We start from the raw sequence: 19554 nt of genomic DNA, 5'->3' as shown, positions 1-19554 counted from the left end.
GTTTCGACCAATCACGGTAAATATACGTCACTTCCGCGGAAGAATCGTCTCGAGCTTGATAGTTTTCGAGGGAATTTTTGAAAATAAGAAAAGTGGTTGACAGTTGACAGACGAGGAAGAAACACAATAGGTAAGCGTTGACTGTACTAACTGTCTACTATTAGTATACTAAACCGAAGTACGTATGACAAGTTATTGGAGGTTTGAGGCACACAACGCTGTTTAGTGTTTACTTGGTTTCGCTAACGACAGCAACAGATGCTCGCTCCATATCCTGAGGGGTAGTTCACCAAATTATTTCATTCATTCAATTTTGTCATTGTTTATTACATTCCTGTCATCACAAACCTCTATGACATTCTTTCCCTTCTAAAACTGTTCATTTTAGATTATACTGTTACAGCCCGACCAGCGTAGTCCGATTCTTGAACGAATGACTCTAATGACCAGGTGTTGTGCATAAAACTGTTTCCAGGGGGCGCTGTTCAGCAAATGTTCGTGAAAATGGTCATTTTGACCCTCCCTCTACAAAATACTAGTGGATTACTTAGTCAATATACATCCGTGACATTTTATATTTTCTTTCTTCTTCATTTATGTATTTCTTTCACCAGAATTTTTTCTGTGTTAATTTTTTGTAGCTGGAGACCTCTGGTTGAGTTGATATGGAATGACCTCACTAAGAATTTTAAAGTTAAGAGGTTAAATTTAAATGCATGTTGGGCAAAGGAACTCCTTCTCAATCCCAACACAGTCCTGTGTTAAAATATGTCAGTACCATTGTTTTGTCTCAAGATGCACACTAGGAATGTTTTTTTCTAGGGCATGTTTATTAACAAATAGTTAAATGCCCTAATTCAATTGAACTAAAGCCTAATCTTGGTTTAATCTGAGCCCTGTCTTTGAAACCGGGCCCGTATGTTTTAATTTCAGTTCTGCTTTTTCTTTTGATGCCATAAAGCACCTTCACTGATTACCTAGTATCCCTAATTTTATATTTTTTATGAAGTGCAGATTCTGATATGAATAACAAAAAGCTTATATAAAATGTTTAGTTCTTATAGCTTTTTGAAAATAATTAAGCCAATTAATGGTAGGTACATGTCAGACAACTTTTGTGTAAATGAGAAAAATAGAAAGAATAGGAGCTGACACATCACATGAGTCACTTTATTAAACATTATAGTCAGTTATTATGAAATAAAGAGGAGTAACATATTTCGATAGCTATGAATTTTGATTTGTCAGATTCATTGACCCTATAGCTTACTGTATCATATCTCAGAGTAAAATACATTTGTAAGGAACAAACTGTAAGATCTGCAACATTATTGGGTAATTACAGTAAAAAGAAATAAGAATAAAGATAAGCCTATGTATCAGACAATCAGAATAGGTTATACAAAACAACAAGCACTACTGTAAAACATCTACTCGTAACGAAACCCCGCATAGTAGTAACATATTAGCAGACAATTGTCATGACAATATCTAGCTTGTCTAATGACATGAAACATTTTTTACAGCACTGCTTGGCTCTGAACAATTGCTGAACAGCGCCCCCTGGACACAGTTTTCGCTAGTTCACCGATTTCAGCACAACACCTGTTATTTTTTGTGAATCAAAAACGCTGAACTGCGATTTATTTACTTTCCTCACGGACTGTATGAATGAACTAAACCGTTACTGTATGTTATATTTAAGGTTCGCAAGACTTAAATAGTGTTGACACTGTCTGGTTGTTTATGACAACAAAGAGTAGATAAAGATACACATTATAAGATTAGTTGCAATGGTTATAAAAATTAAAGGATGAAATGTTAACACTTTTTTTTTGTTTTTGTGTTATTTCATCTATAGTTATTGAATTGCATTTATGCCACCCCGAAAATGTCTGTGTTAACGCACAATGAATAAATGTATTTAAATAATTTTTGGTGTTATCTCTGCTCTGTTTAAATCTGAAATGATCTAATAATCAATGAGAATAAACTGCTGGGGTAGTGAAGGTAGTCTTTTTTCCCCAAAAATATTTCTTCCTCAAAAGTACTTAAAGAATTATGATTAAATTACAGAAGAAAGTAAACTATCCCTTTAATCTGACCTTTGAGGTTTCATGGTTTTATTACTGCGTGGTGCTTTAGCTAAAGTGGTATGCATGTCTTCATTGATAGAATGCGTAGATCTGGAGCTCCGAGTCAGATCAGTGGCAATGCTGCTAAGAAACCCAGGTTTATGGCACCGGGGCCAGCGAGGAACGATGGACCACCTTTATCGGGTCCCCAACCAGAACCATCACTACCGTCACCACCACCCACACCTGCTTTGGGAAATGTGCTGCTCAATAAGGTTGAATGAATAAGTCAAAACAAGAGAATGATTCAAAAATGGTCATGATGACTTTTTAATGCAATGTGTCTGATTATGTACATCATTTATATGTGATTGATAATATCTTAATGTGCTGCTATTCATATTGTCAATTCAGGTTAATTGTGTATGTTATTGCAACAAGTTTTTTCATCTGTATCATGACAATAATGCAGTTATGTATAACATTGTGATTGAAAAGGTGCAGTATGTGCATTTTGCTTCATTGTTAGGGTTTGTTTTCCTTTGCAGTGTGTTTTAAAAGTTATTTCTCCCTGCAGATCCAGAGGTGTTTGAGTAGTAAAGATTCTCCAGCTGTGTCTAATGCTCCATTGGGCAGTAAGGCTTTGGCCAGAGTCCTGAATGCTGTTCCTCAGGGGGAATGTAAGGAAAACAGCCTCGGGTCTTCACCTGAGTGTCTTGAACTTAAACAATCAGCAGCAGATAAAGACAGCTGCTCAGTACAGCCAAACACTCTTGCAAACTGCACAACTGCTGGTAAGATACATTACTGTCACATTCATATTGTGTGTGTGTGTGTTTGAGAAAGAGAGAGAGATTGAAAGGATTGAATATCTATCATGAACAAATATCTATTGTTCAATAAATGTCAAACAGATTTTTCAGTCTAGTTAGAGTTTAATAAAAGGCTTTTTCGTTTGGTAATATAACTATAACAACGTGTAATGCATTACTTGTTATTATATTTTAAACTTGGACTCCAAGAACAAAACTCTTTTTTAAATAGATTAAATAGACAAAAATTAAAAATATTTTGATGAGCGCTCTTAAATACAGCGTTTCATGGGCGATCGTAATGATAGCAAATACTTTATATGCGTCTGTTTCGTGTTATCTTGCGAACCTTTATCACGTTGATATTTTAAAATGTCACACAAGTTGCTTGAATCATAGTAGTCGAACACTATAAAACTCCAATTCAGAAAGAGGAAATGCACTTGGTCACTTTTTAAAGCTTAAACCAAAACTAGTACAGCACGGCTTCTCTATTCCCCTCCTTTAACTTAGGCTTTGAGTGAAACTAACCAATCCGTGCACACGATCCGCTTGATTGACAGGCGTGTGCGTGCGTGTGATAGTAATCGTGCCGCGCACAGATTAAAGGCAGAGCTTTCCTGCACTCTGTAAGCTGCAGTACATTTGTGTGTCAGCTTGGGAAATATAGCAACTGGTGTCTTAAAAGCAGTTCTCTCTCACACAAACAGTCTGCACATAATGCGCGAGTTGTGGCGCGAGCTCATTAGACGGCAGTTTAATGTTTCTCTTTGCCGTTTTAACAGTCGCGCGGACTGGCTCTTCTGTCAAAACACCGACTTGACGCGGTTAAAATATAATAACACGCTCTAAAACCCGCCTTCAGTTGTTTCCCTCTAATAATGAAACACATGTCGCTGTTTTCAGCGGCATAAGAGAGCCCCGCTGTGTTTCTAGTCTAATGTAGTCGGGTGTGTTATGTAGGTCAGGCCAGGCTTAAGCAGCTTTACTGAACCTGCGTCAGCTTAAGCTAAAAGGAATTCCAGCAAAGCCCTCCCCGGGTAGGCGTGGGCCTAATCGAGGCTGGCCTAGTTAAGCCTGATTCTTTTTCTTACGAGCCAGTTTGTGCATGTGTGTGTTGTTTAACTGAGACAAGCAGTACAGCAGCCTGCTCACACAAGTGAGTAGAGAAAGACAGACACACACTGCACAGGGAAAAGAGGAGAAGGAGATCAAACCTAAAGCATTGAGACCAGCCTAAAAGCAGGATGTCTACCTTATTCATGACAAACAGCATGGTCGGCAAAGCCCGCTCCTCCAACTTCACCCTATCTGAGAAACTGGATCTTCTGCGGCTGGTTCAGCCTCACATACGCATTCTGGAGGAGCACACTAACAAACATGCCGTGATTGTGGATAAAAACCGATGCTGGGACAGCATAGCAGAACGCTATAATAGTTTAGGTGGCGAGAGACCCCCCAGAACGGCACAGGGTCTTCGGACCCTCTATAAGCGTCTTAAAGAAAGTGCCAAGCAGGAAGTTCTGCATCGAAGCCACGCCCAGCCTGAGTACCGGGGCCGCATCTCGGAGCCAACCAAGCGCATCATGGAAATGATACCACAACTGTTTCACGTAGGGGACAAAGAGCCGAGCGCACTCCACAGGTAAGATTGAGCATACAGATATGCACATGCACACACAAAAATGGAACTCGCACATTATCAGGTGCATCTAGATTTCAAAAACATTATTATCACCCAATGGAAAATTTAAACCAATTACAATTTTGTGCAAGTAAATGCATAAAAGCATACTCTTAAGATAGCCTACCTATAGGATTCTAATTGGCTTCTCTGAGAAGATGAAATTGGCTATTAAATGTTGATTACAGCTTCTTTGGAAATCTTCACATTTTCCTCAGATTTTTTACTTTGGCTGCTGTTAATCGTCACACTCAGCCAATTAGAGTTTAGCAATATTGTTAGACTCATTTTGATACATGTAAACATCTTTGCTAGTTTTATTTTGTCTTAACGGATCAAAGCACACATTGCAGTCACACACTCGCTGTCCTTTCACTCTGTCCTGTGCCAGAGGTAAGCTGCAGCACTGAGGGGATTTGGATGTCATTAACCGTATTTCCGATGCTGTGTTAATGCCAGGTTTGCCACAGTGTGCAGAGCAGTTACTTTGCACTGGCATCTCCATGTCTCCTCTATCTTAGGCTTTCTGTTGTGTTGACAAAACAACAGGTCTGTCTTTCTTTTGAGACCACAAGTCCAATCCAGCTGAGAGCTGTGGTTGAATATGATCTGATTATTTTAAATCCGCTAGCTGAATCAGATGATTGATATGCAATTGGTTTAAAACTGAGAATCTTTCCCGAAATTCATCAAAGCTCTTGTCAGCACATTTTTATGAATCATGATCAAAATTCAAATTTATGATTTTTTTTTTATGAATCATGTGTATGTGTCTGTGCTAGGCTTCAGTTCAAGAGGAATTCTCCAGTAGAGCAACCGGGAAGCAGCCTGTCCCTCCCAGCGTTGTCGGACTATCCGCATGTTTCAGTTGTGAGGGTGGAGACGGAGGATGTGAAACCGCCTCCTGATATCCACTTGATTACATCCCATGGTTCACCTGTCACCATCGCCACCCCGAGCAGTCAGGCCCACCACGGACAGAACGAGAGGGACAGTGAAGTAGTGGAAGAGGAGGAAGACGAGGAGGAATTAGCCTCCCACGTGTACGCGGCCTCTCTCTCTCCGTGCCCCTCCTCCGTACACCTGCCGCCCTCACCGTCGGCCCTCGGCACCAGGAGGAGCGCGTATCTTAGGGGGAGGGCGGCGTTCAAAAATCCCATTTTTGAGGCAGAAGCTTTGCAAATGATGAGAGAGGAGCATGAGCTGTTACTGGCTAATCACAGAAAGCTTGGACTATATCTAGAGGAGAAGAGGGAGGGGCTTAAGAGAAAGCAACAGCTGGAGGAGGAGCTTCTCCGGTCAAGGGTCAAAGTGGAGAAATTGAGGGCGGCCAGACTACGCCAAGGATTGCCATTGGTGTGACGCGTACGGTGTCGGATCGGAAAGTGTATCACAAAGGGAACTTGTTAATATGAAGTCGAAATGAGCAGACTTGATTGTGTAGTTATTTCTTGTTTGTACAGTTTTTGTATTCAATCGACATTTGTACAAGGATTGTTTCTGATGTTTGTTGTAGGAATTAAAGTTTTTAATGTGTGAATGCCCAGATTGAAGAAGAAAATAAGTTTTTATTTTGTATGTATTTGCTAATAAATTCATAATTGCTTTAATCTCTGTTTAAGCCTGTCCTTTTATATTTCCTTTGTCACACAGGAAGTGTTACATAGCAACAGCTATGAATGAGAATCTTCTCAGTCGAGGTGTTTGTTTGGACTTCATTTGGGTGTTTATTTACAGTATAATGCAATTATATTAAAGTCAGCGTGAAATGGAAAGATGCACACATCATCAGAGAAGAGATGTCATTGTGAGGAGTAGAGAAAGTTAATGTTTTTTGTAGATAATGAGGGCACGTGAATTTTAAGAAAAAGATGTGCACAGAGATATCATGTATAATAAACCTGTTATATTACATACAAAAATGAGAATAGTCAATTTTGATTTCATGCTGACTTTAGGCTGATGTGAAATTCTTGCAAATGAACATGTCAATTATTTTTATGCCACTGTTTGTCACCTGACCTGTAATTATATAGTCTGACAAGACAAAAGCACAATATCAACAGTTCTGCATATGCCTGGCTGCTGTATAAAAGCACATTTCTTATTTATTGAGTCTTTGTAATCAGTAGAACATTGTCTACTCAATGATGTAGGCTATTTCTATGTTGTGGTTTTATTGCTGATCCTTTATTTGTTTATTTTAAAGCACGCTACTATAGTGTAATGTGGTGCAAGGCGTCATCAAGGAAGCATAAGCGCTGGGAAGGCGATGCTGTGCTAGTTGCCAGAGGGAGGACTGTTGTCCTCAAAGACATGGAGGGGCGGGACATTGGACGAGGTTAGCCTATCACAGCACATTCTAGCAATACTTTTGGATTTGATTTTTTACAAAAGCTCATTTCCCCTCTTCTTTTTTGTCATTTAATGCTTTTAAGTTTTTTTTAATACTAATTTAATAACACTCTTAAATGTAATGTTTTAGCAAATCTCTTAATATCCATTTGTCTCATTGTGCATTATAATTTTGTGATACCTAAATTCACTTTTAAAGCATTAAAACGATTGATTTAAGTGTTTTTTTGTTTTGTTTTGTTGTTTTTTTGTAAATGAAAAAATATATATACTATTGGCCATTTATTGGATATTGGTCATATCATGATAATGATTATTTAGCCTGTGTAGATATGTGTTTTGAATCAGTGTTTTTCTGTTAGGTTCAGGCTACAAGGCGTCAGAGCTGGAGAGCTTGTGTGAGGGTCAGACTCTTATGGTGGGAGGGAAACAAATCGAGGTCATGGGGGTAATATCCAATGAGGACTATGCCAAAGGCCGCTGTTTCCAAGATGCTGTTGTTGAGACTTCTACAGAAACGGTCTTGAAGGCTCCTGTATATCACCCAGTGTCCAAATCCTTTACCAAACCAGCGCTCAAGGGAGGTGCACTTACAGATTCTGAACCTGACAAACCGATCTGTAAACCCAGACATAACCCTAACACACCAGGTACAGCACATGCTCAACTAATACAGCATTTGTCTGTTTTATAATTATTCATGTCAATTATTCTTTTATGTCCTTATAGTAATTGATAAATTGAATATTAATATTTAAAAAAAAAAAAATCTGTGACACTGCAAGTCCATTTAAAATCAAATAAATTAATGAAGACAAAAATGTGATTAAAAATGTTTAAAACTTCCAGTTACATATACATTTGCCCTTGAAGATTATGGCCTGGTTTCATAGACAGGGCTTAGATTAAGCTAGGATTAGGCCTTAGTTCAATAAGGACATTTAAGTAGCTTTTATAAACATGCCTTAGAAAAAAACATTACTGATGTACATCTTGAGACAAAACAATGGCTCTGACATATTTTAAGATATGTCAGTGCAAGTTGCTTTCAGTTAAAACAGCTCAAATATGCTTTTTAGTCTGGGACTAGGCTTAAGCGTTGTCTGCATATACATTTTTACTATTACATTTTAATCTAAAGTCTTAGATTAAAAAAATATCTATATTTGTCCTGCTTTGTCCCTATAGGCGCCCTGGTGATGCCACGACCGACAACTGATCACCAGTGGCTGTATAATAAATCTGGTTCTCCACTGGTGGATGTGGTCATCGACCCCCACTTGACCAATCATCTTCGGCCACATCAGAGAGAGGGCGTGGTCTTCCTTTATGAATGCTTAATGGGAATGAGGTAAATAAGAATTTATCTATAGTTGCAGTGTTCTTACATATGCTCTTTTTTGCACATGTATGTTTGTGTGTTGCAGACTTGCTGGCCGCTGTGGGGCTATTCTGGCAGATGAGATGGGACTGGGGAAAACACTGCAGTGTATTTGTGTTCTGTGGACACTACTGAGACAAGGTCCCTACGGTGGGCGGCCTGTACTGAAGAGGGCACTTGTGGTTTGTCCAGGAAGTTTGGTCAAGAACTGGGCTGCTGAGTTCAATAAGTGGCTGGGCAGGGAGAGGATTAGTGTTTACACTGTGGACCAGGTGTGTATGTGTGGCTGTTTGTGTCATTTAGACGGATGACTATAAGAGGATTAACAGTGTATGTTGTCTCTGTAGGATCACCGCGTGGAGGACTTTACCTCTTCTCCTCTTTGCTCCGTCATGGTGATCAGTTATGAGATGTTGCTGCGCTCTGTGGACCGATTGAAAGAGCTGGATTTTGGAGTGCTCATCTGTGACGAGGGTCATCGCCTTAAAAACAGCAACATCAAAACGGCCAGCGCACTCACAGCGCTCTCATGTGACCGCCGTCTTATCTTAACAGGTTTTCTATTTAAAACAAACAAACTTTTATTAGTGTAGTAGTATAACATTATGTAATTGTACAAAAGAACAGCTGTAATTATTTATTTAACAGGAACTCCAGTGCAGAATGACCTGCAGGAGTTTTATTCCATCGTAGAGTTTGTAAATCCAGGAATTCTGGGAACATCTGCGGCCTACAGGAAGATTTATGAAGAGCCCATTCTCAGATCTCGCCAGCCCACCTGCACCGAGGTTAAAAGATCATTTTTTTCATGTTATGTAAGATATATATATATATATATATATATATATATATATATATATATATATACTATTAACTACAGTGCATTTGTGGTAAATGCTGTTCATTGAACTTTTTCATCAAAGAATCCTGACAAAAATATCACAATTTCCATATAAATATAATGCAGCACAACTGTTTTCAACATTGATACCTGAGCTCCAAATCATTAGAATTAGATCCTTAAGAAATTATATTAGAATTACTTCTTAAGGATCATGTGACACTGAAGACTGGCGTAATGATGCTGAAAATTCATGTTTTCATCAGAGGAATACATTTATTAAAACAAAAAATAATTATTTTAAATTGTAATAATATTTCACAATACTACTGTGATGAATGCTACCTTGATGAGCATAAAAATACATAAAACATAAAAATGTTTTAATGTTTGCAAACTTTTGACAGGTACTATTAGGGATGCAAACCGAAAACTCTGGATGCACTTGCCCAAAAACCGAAACTGAAAATGACTTTTTTATTAATTTCTTATTTTAAATTATGTGTTAAAGTATTATTGTATTCATAGTAAACTTTTTAATTAAATTCAGTAATTGAATTGAATTGAATCTGAATTTAAAAAATAAAAGCCAATAAAATTAAATAACCACACTTTTATTTTGTAACACAAAATAAAGTAACACCAAAATATATTAAAATATTAAATATATTCTATGCAACAGAATCAGATTTAACTAATAAATGCATATAACCAAATAATGCATAGTCCTACAAAACTCTTATCATCAGAGCATGTGCAGGATGTTCGCTTGGGCCGTGAGCGACTGAACAGAGAGCGCACTCACGGAGTGGACCATTAGCCACAATTTTTCCACTGTCGAGCCAGTGCGAGCCAGTGCAAGCCTTTAAATGGGCCTGTAGCACCAAGCCCAAAACCATGCTGCATTTCCACCGTTAGGCCAGAAGCTCCGCAGCACACTGCTAAAACCTGCCTAAAACACGCCTGTCTGGAACAGCATCACACAAAACCCATAATGTCACCAACAAATGGAAGTTTTATCAGAAAACTAATCAGAAAGAAGTCACTGTAAACTAGCGATATCCAGTGACAGTCCCAATACAGTTATATATTCAGTCAGAGGAACCGAGGAAGCACCCGAAAAACCGGAGTTGCTTTATTTTATAACAACCTAAATATAAATATCAGACAGACCGGTATAAAGAGACTGACAGATAAAATAAATATACGATTATGATGATTGTGCCTATATGAATTGTCTAATTTCTTTAAGCGGTCGTATTTACCATGTTTACTATGGTAATGGTTAGTGTGCATAATCTTTTGCATCGCATATAAATATTTCTGCCTTATATGGTGATCAGAATCCACATTGGATCACAAACAAGTTATTGCAAACACTCATTGCTGTCTGAAAGTGAGTTTTGAGCTAAAATGATTTTAAAAGTCTGTAATGCTGATGTTATCATCTACAATAATCCGCCTTTGTTCGTAACCTCTCCTCAAGCCCGAGCTGGCCCGATTTGGACCAAGGTATTGTGGCAACAGTGGAAAATTGAGTTGAAACGCAGCCATTGAGCAGAGCACACTGAGTGCTAGTGTTATGCCGAATTCTGACCCCTGCCAAATTATTACCCCCCCTAGTATTGATAGGTTTATGATTGAGTTTATGATACATATGAGTTGTGGGGGAGGGGTTAGGATTAGAGGTGGCTTTAGTATTAGGCAATCAGTTAGCAACTTCAACAAGGGGGGTAATAATTTGGCAGGCAGTCAAAATTTGGCACAACACCTGTTCAGACTTACCTGAGCGCTGAATATGAAGGGGCGGGGCAGCATATTTTTGGCCAATAACTTTCGGCTGACGGAATTTCAGTAATTAAACAAAAAAGAATGATTTGGAATTAAGGCATCACAACATTATAATATACAGTATGAAAATGTATATTCGTTTGGAATATTTGCTAAATATTACATTTAACAGTGTTATTAAATGATTAGTATTTTTAAAGATTTACTTTAACGTGTTACAAGGTGATAATGTTAACGTAAAAATAAAGAAAATGAGCATTTACAATTAAATATCTAATACTGACTATCTGTTACTAATAGATAAAAAAGACTCTTCAACATTAAGCAAATCTCCTTAAAATGTACCCCCAACTGTGTGTCTGTATTCATCAGCTGGCGTGGTATGTTGTGCATTGAACTGTGTTTTAGGAAGAGCGATGTATTGGAGAGGAACGTGCCGCTGAGCTCTTTCGTCTAATAGGTGTGTTTACGTTACGGCGCACTCAGGAGATCATTAATCAGTATTTATCCGAACGGATTGAGTGGACCGTATTCTGCAAACCCACTGAGCTCCAGCTGCGTCTGTATGGAGTCCTTCTGGCCACACGGCCCATCAGAGCCTGTCTCTCTGGTGCCAGCACACACACTTACACACACAGCCCACACCTCGCATGCATCAACGCCCTCAAGAAACTCTGCAACCACCCCGGGCTGCTCTACAACACTCTACAGGTACAATAGGTGCTGATATTTTTCTGTCATGTTCTTTATCTAAATATTGCTGCTTTTTAATTATGTTGTGTGGTATTTGCTTCAGGCAAAATCAGATGATATGAATGAGGACGGAATTATGGAACTCTTTCCTGAGGGATATTCCACTGGTGCCTTCAGCACTGCAGACTCTGGGAAACTTCTAGTGTTAACAGACCTACTGTCGGCGATACAGAATGTCAATCGAACAGACAGGTACCACATAGAGTTCTTCATTAAACATCATTTCATTTTAAAGGTTTACTCCTAGGTTTTCATATCAAGAAATGACTAAAACAACAAATCTGATGTTTATGTTTAAATTATGTACACTCAACATAAACTTCTTATCAGTCATATCAGTGGCTTTGTAAGAATTATATTTTGGCACCACCAATTTCAGGTTACATTAACATTACATTAAAAGTTTACTTTATTTAACAGTTTTGAAGATAAAATACTTTTTAATCTTTTCCATGTCACAGTAGCAATATACACTCAAGAACATACAATATAGTCAGGAAAAAAAACGTGTGGAAAAGATAGAATTGAATACGATAACCATGAAATATAGTATAATGTATTTTGAGTGCTCAAGCACTTTACAAATTAAAAAAACATAAGAGTACATCTAAACAAATATATTATATTATAGTTTTGAGTGCTTAAGCACTTTATAAAAAACATTAAAGCAAATCAAAACAATTATTATTAATTACAAATATTATATTATAATTTATTATTTTATAATATATTATGTAAGAAAACCCAGTTTGACCACCAAAACGTGCGATCTTTGTTGTGACTAAGTCCAAAAAAGTGCCCATTATATTGATGTGTGTAGTAGTGTGAGGCTCATGTGCATTTTTGTCATGCTGTCTTTCTCTACTTAGGGCTGTTTTGGTGTCCAACTACACACAGACTCTTGACTTGCTGCAGGATGTCTGTGATCAAATAGGCTATAAATGGTGTCGGCTCGATGGACAGACGCCTGTTGCCCAGAGACAACGAATTGTTGATTCCTTCAACAGCCCGCACTCCCCCAACTTCCTGATGCTACTCAGCTCCAAGGCTGGAGGAGTGGGACTAAATCTCATTGGTGCCTCTCATCTTGTTTTATATGATATGGACTGGAACCCTGCCAATGATATACAGGTCAGTGGACTTCCACATTACACTTGCAACACCATGCAACACTGCAAAGCAACAATGAATCACTATATATAATACAGTATTACACAAAAGCAGATATAATGCAATTCATTGTTTTGAAAGCAGTTAGAAACTTTTGTTGTAAATCCACATGCTTGTCTTAGTTACACCTTTAATGAAGACCACAAGGTGGCAGTGAATACAACAAAAATCCTTTCAGCCTATTTTGTAAATCATCACATTCTCTCTCAAGTATTTATGTGTAAATGCGTGTCACGATTATTTTGTTTTACTGCCATGACGAATGCTTTCTGTGAGCTTTGAGTGATAACTCTCGTTTTATAAGACTCAATCATCTAATTATTATTGATATTCATCTGTCAGGCCATGGCACGTGTGTGGCGTGATGGACAGAAGAAAACAGTTCACATCTACAGATTTCTGACAACAGGTAACCAAAACATTTGTAAATTACCCAGAAAATGAGTATCATCTCAGTATCGAGTCTGTTGATTGATAAATTAAGCTGTTTGTTATGACTGTGCAATATCAAGAAGTACTTGACCTGAAACATCTCACAGGCTTTCATCAATCATAACGCACACAAAAAAATGATTGTATTTGTATATGGGTTTGCACATGATTTTGGCCTCAGTAGTGTGCATGTGTCTCTTGTAGGTTCCATAGAAGAGAAGATCTATCAGAGGCAGGTGAGTAAACAGGGGCTTTCTGGGACAGTGGTGGACCTGACCAAAAAAGCGGATCATATTAGCTTTTCTTCTGAGGAGCTACGAGACCTTTTCAGTTTTGACCCTAATACAACCTGCCTCACACATGACCTACTGGACTGCCAGTGCTCTGGAGATGGAAATACAGCAGGTAAATGAATAAACAAATCAATTAAATTAAACAGAATTAAATAAAGTAGGAACTAGATGATTCTCCATTAGGGCTGTCAATCAATAAAAAAAAATTAGCATTAATTCTGATATACTAATTAATGCGCAATCAGTCACATATATCATATATATATATATATATATATATATAATTAATTTGCATATATTTGTGCCAGGTTTTGTGAAGGAGATAAACGAGGAGACTGGAAGGGCATGTCAGCTGGGTCGCCATGCCGACAGCACAGTGTCATTACCGCAACGAGTCAGCATGTCCGAGCTCATGCAATGGAGGCATTTTTCTGGAGCTGTTCAATCATATAATGATGTTTACCTAAATCATGCCCGTAACCACATCACATATGCCTTTCAAAGCACCACTTCTAAATCCCAAACAGTCTAAACTCTTCCTCTTCCCAAAGACAATTATATACAAACCCGTAGGGAGCTAACCCGTAGAAGCTTCCTCACGCTGTGTAAATACTCCTGTATGTTTGAACAATAAAAATTTTCCTTTTAATAAATCTTTCTACATTGTTCTTGTTTTTCGATTGTCTGCACAAGCAAGTGTGTTTGTGTCCATTTAGGGAACCTGCTGATAGATTAATAACATAAACAGAAATGGCATCAGGGCATCTGTCAGACAAATATATTGTCACATTAGGTTCTGGTTTCACAGACAGGGCTTAGATTAAGCCAGGATTAAGCCTTAGTTTAATAATAAGGACATTTAAGTAGCTTTTATAAACATGCCTTAGAAAAAACATTACTGGTGTGCATCTTGAGACAAAACAATGGCACTGACATTTTAAGATATGATCAGTTAAAACATCTTAAACATGCATTTTAGTCTGGGACTAGGCTTAAGCCTTGTCTGTAAAACTGGGGGTAGGTTGTTTTTTTAAGCTTCACAAGTCCTGTGTCCAGTATAACCCTGACTGAGAACATCCAGTTTCCACAATTAATTTATCCTAAATGTAATCATTTGTATTGGTTTTTAATCATTTGTTTTATTTGTTCTTTGGTGTTTATGGATACAGATGTTACATTGATAATGAACCCATCGATTAAATAGGTGGTGACCTATATCCTCTAGTTTATTACATTATTTCCCCCCTTTATCACCATAGTTTTTACAATGTGGATGGTTTATATGAAATGTTTCCAAAACAAGGCTTGTTCCTACTCAATAGGAGAACCTTTGAACATGATGCTGTGCTGGATTACATTGGTTGCACAGATGGTTCATTTAATGCAGCTTCTAGCTAAATCTGTCCATTGTCACCATTAGTAACAAGAAACACTGACTACGAAAATCAGAAATGACAGAGCAATCACGAAAGCAGTGAGGCACAACAGTCACCAGCAGGAGATGAGCTAGTCTCCGTGACTCATTAACCAAACTAACCTGGGTGCACGTTTGCTGGCGTTGTTTATTGACAATGTTTCAGGGTTTAAATGGGGCTGTGATATAACGAGCGAGTCAGATGTAGTCTTTCCGTGTGCGTCTATATCTTTGGTGGAGAGTATGAGTGTTGAAGATGGCGTGTGTTAGTCAGACACTTGTGTATAAGCAGCCTCTTGAGATCCTGACACTGTCCAGGCTGTGATGATGAGATCCCAGCAACTGTAACCAGAGTAACAATACAATGTTAATTGGGTCTGTAGGGACGTGTGTACAGTGTATGTTCCTCAGCCAAGCCTTTACTGTAAGTACTGTCAGTTGTGCAGATCGTTCCTGCACTATCGTCCCACAGGGAAGGACTTTGCCGTCACAGGACAAAGTAAAGACGTGCTCAGATCAGTTAGGTTGATGAGGATGTAATGGTGCATTTCCAGTGCATACTGTACGTAACAAAGCTTTTTACCTATGTTAGGAAAAAGACTTCTGCAATTCATATTAATGCAATAGCGTACATGTAATTGTGAATGACAAAAAACTACAAACCGAACTTAAAGGTATGGTAGGCAATTTTTGGAAGGTTTTGGCTAGCTTTGAAAGCATGAGATCCCACCTTCCCTTCTTTTGAATTCATGTTTATAAAAAGATGCAGCTAGTGAATCTAGTGTGACCACGGCTTAACTGCATAGCATGAAGCGCTCTGATGACGTGTGATGTCTGTGTGAGCAGGGTGCGCAGAGGTATGAAAATACATAGGTTGACAGGCAGGTAGGACATTGTACCGGACCGAATGCAATGATAGGACGAACATTTTATTTGTCCTACGACTTCCACAGATGATATATATACATATAAATACATTTAGACCACTTAGCTTAACTTAGTGATTGCTATCAGGATGTAAAGAGACTTTCAACCAGCATAACAAAATGTTTCTGGAACAAATCGCCTACCCTGCCTTCAAAACAAGAAACATTAAAATTACAGTCCCTTGTTTGTCCTGAGTAGTTAAACCGAGCACTTCAGAAAAATCCTCCGGAGGTTCCTCACATTCTTTGGGTTTCTAGCATCTACTGCGTATTTAAACCCTTTTCAACAGTGACTGTATGATTTTGAGATCCATCTTCTCACATTGAGGGACTCATTCACAACTATTAGGTGAAGCTGAAAATATTCACTTGAAGCTCAAGATGCAAATTTAAAGTTGTACATTTTCTTAATTCGTTTAAAGATGCCCTTTAGAAGCTGAGAGATATTTACATTTCCCTGAAGCCAAAATAAGTGCAATTTACCCCCAGTCATCCAATTCCAAAAGTTTATTATTATTTCCTTTATTTTAACCAGGAGAATCACATTGAGATATTACTATCTCTTCTTCCAGAGAGACCTGATCAAGACGGCAGCACATAAAGTTTCACACGAGAATCACAAAATGACAATATCACAATTGACACATTCAAAAACGAAATGTATAGTAGCAAATCAAGAAAAACAATTACAAGTGTCTTTAAAACATTGTGCAAGAGACGTTTAAAAGTGCTCAGGGTTGGAAGTGCATCTAGATTAAGTGCATTTTGCAATTCATTCCAAGTCCAAGGAGCATAAAAAGAAAAAGCACCTTTACCAGATTCTGGACAATACCCTTGGGACTTTTAGCCGAATATGAGAACCAGTGCTAGTGCGATAACTATTTGTGTAATAAATTAAAAGATTTGATATATATGAGGGTAATTTACCTAAAAGAGCTTTTGCATTAAATAAGTACAAATGTAGCTTTCTCCTTTGATGTAAAGATAACCAAGCTAAAGAATCATATAAAATGCAATGATGCTTCCGTGACTCTGCACCAGAAACAAAGCGTAAAGCTGCGTGATACACAGAATCGAATTTTCTAAGTAGAGATGAAGCTGCATGCACATACACCCCTCGATTATTACATACACTCAAAAAAATGAACTAGGAAGGTTGTGCACTTTACATAATATATTTATATTTAGTTTACTTATAATAATTGTGTTTGTTGACTTGAAATGTTTTTTTCTATTAAGGTCCACGTAATTATGTCTCAACTTAACAGTACAAAATCCTAACGTGTTGTCTAAACACAAACCATTTATGTTAAGTAAAAAATTCTTACATCCAGAGGGTGGCAGTATAGTGCGACGCCAACTGCCATTTTGCCCTTACTTAATTTGATTGTGTTCAATCTGCTTAATATGTAAAATTTAAGTTTACTTAATCCGTTTGTGTTGGATGACATTAATGATTTGTGTTGCATTAACTGAAACTGGGTGGTGCTTGTTAGTTCCCAGCATGCTTTGCATATGGTTGAATTAAGAGAGAATAAATGTTAAAATTAAGTGTTATTTTATGTTTTTTTGAGAAAATGAGAAAAGGGGAAGACTTGATAGTGTGTAATTGTGTTTAATGTTCAATTATTGGAATCATTAGAACCATTTAAATTACAGTGGGTTACCATTGTGGAGAAGTGTGGAGCATTTTGTTTAGCTGTGGACTGATTTGGTTACTTTTAACTACTTTGGTTGAAGGAGCATGTAAGTCTTAGCATTTAAGATGCTAATATGTGCTACTGCTAGCAAATAGCTAGCTATAGTCTATCAATTTAATTATGTGTCACTAAAATAAATGAAATATTAATGGATGAATGAAAATAACAAACACATAAGTTGCAAATTAAGTAAATTAGTTGGGCTGACACTATTAAATTAAGCTGTGTCCAACCATAGTAAATAAGTTGAATCAACCTTAATAAATTAAGTTGACCCAACGTAAGTACATTAAATTGGAATAACAGAATTGCATAATGCTGAAATAAAGCAAGTTAATCATGTGGAAATCCTTTCCATGATTTTTTTATGTTCATTCAAAGAGTTATTTTTTTGAGTGTATTTAGAATATTATTACAAATATTTTCTATTTTAATATATTTAAAATTGTATATATTTTACATTTTCAGAAGCCATTACTCCAGTCTTCAGTGCCACATGATCCTTTGAAAATATTGGTAAACTTAAAACTTTTTTTATATATAGAATTATGCAAAAGGGTCAAAGTTGATCATCCAGGTGAACATCTCAACTTGAATGCTTTAAGGTAGTTGACATTTGACAGCCTGTCTAATCTGTTTCTTTGTGGTGTTTGCTCTCCAAGACTAAATTAACTCATCCCTTCTTTCATGACGCATGGCCCAGTTACTGCAATTATTGCACTGGAATCAACGGTCAGCTCAGGTCTCAGTCTTCATTGACATGACCATAGCAGTCCTTAACACACACAAGTTGCACTAACCCATTTACATTCCTTTATGCTTACGTTGTTCCAGGCTGATAAGATAACAGTTATCACACCAGAAAGCACCATGGCCATCTCTGATCTCTAATGACCTATTTCTGATCTGCTCAGAGAAGTGAATGAATGAAGGAAATAATCCAGCACTCTACTGCGATTTCTCTTATCCATCCAATCCCTTTTGACTATATCAATCCTGAATATAGAAACAGTCCTCATAATCCAGCAATTAGATTAATAACTCATTATAATCTGTCATTTGTGGCTCTTTGAGCATCAGAGTGAATGAAATCGGCATCTCGGTACATGTTTATGTGCACGTTTGTGCATACGTGAAATAGAGAGCATGAGCATTGTTTTGTTTGCATGCCAAATAGTATTGAAAATAATGATGGAAACTGTTGGTCTTGGTTTGGTTCAGTAATGGTCTCTTGTTGATTGGTGTTTGCATGGAAGTCAGGACAGAAATAAAATGACCACGAGATATGATTTATTACAGACTTCAGATTGTGATTTGCATTCTGCAATTCAGTACAAGACTATCAGATCTTTATATAAAATATGTAGTATATTTAGAATATGATGTACCATAGATTTGACAACTATACTGACTGAGAATGTCTTTTATTTTGTTTGTCTGTGTCTGTACTCAATACGATTAATTGCCCTTATAGGATCTACTGCTCTGATAGGTGTCCCGCTTTAACCTGGCCTTAACTTTGCTAACCAACATACAAATCAAGGTTGCATAATGTCACTGATTTTGGCAATGCCACCCGCAGTCAGTTTTGTTTAGTTGCTTTTTGTATGCAGCACTTCAGACTAAAAGTACATAATCTATTATAGATGCATGTGCATGAGCTGTAAATTACACCTGAAAACACTTGAGAAACCCAGAAATAATTATTACTTTTTAAAAAATATATAGAGGATAAGGAACAGTTTTCAAACTTTTGATGTCAAGGAACCCCAATCATGATCATCCTCTTTCATCCCTTCCTGAAATAGTTAACTATTATGTATTTTCATATATAATGACTGTGCGAATGTATTAAGGGTAGGCTAATGTTATAATAATGGAAAGTGGAAATTAATAATGTATTAAAGATAGGACATAAAACACTTAA

General features: G+C 37.4%; 2 protein-coding genes across 2 annotated transcripts; both read left to right on the top strand.

Annotated features, from left to right (window-relative positions):
- Positions 1-22: 22 nt before the first annotated feature.
- Positions 23-16597, top strand: rad54b (RAD54 homolog B). The gene is made up of 15 exons (XM_084088420.1): positions 23-130; positions 2176-2350; positions 2653-2869; positions 6781-6912; positions 7289-7576; positions 8115-8277; positions 8354-8579; positions 8655-8862; positions 8956-9095; positions 11348-11650; positions 11736-11884; positions 12562-12823; positions 13205-13271; positions 13499-13699; positions 13896-16597. The coding sequence occupies exons 2-15, from the start codon at positions 2177-2179 to the stop codon at positions 14117-14119; spliced, it is 2754 nt and encodes a 917-aa protein (XP_083944546.1). The 5' UTR covers positions 23-130; position 2176; the 3' UTR covers positions 14120-16597.
- On the top strand, positions 2905-6562 carry LOC311066940 (fibrinogen silencer-binding protein-like). The gene is made up of 2 exons (XM_084088425.1): positions 2905-4532; positions 5354-6562. Exons 1-2 carry the CDS (start codon positions 4135-4137, stop codon positions 5931-5933), a joined length of 978 nt encoding a protein of 325 aa, XP_083944551.1. The 5' UTR covers positions 2905-4134; the 3' UTR covers positions 5934-6562.
- Positions 16598-19554: the final 2957 nt, after the last annotated feature.

Source organism: Abramis brama (assembly GCF_963993115.1).
Source record: "Abramis brama genome assembly, chromosome: 17".
Lineage (NCBI taxonomy): Eukaryota > Metazoa > Chordata > Actinopteri > Cypriniformes > Leuciscidae > Abramis > Abramis brama.
Note: the sequence above shows the minus strand (reverse complement) of the source record. Positions and strands in the feature narration are given on the sequence as shown.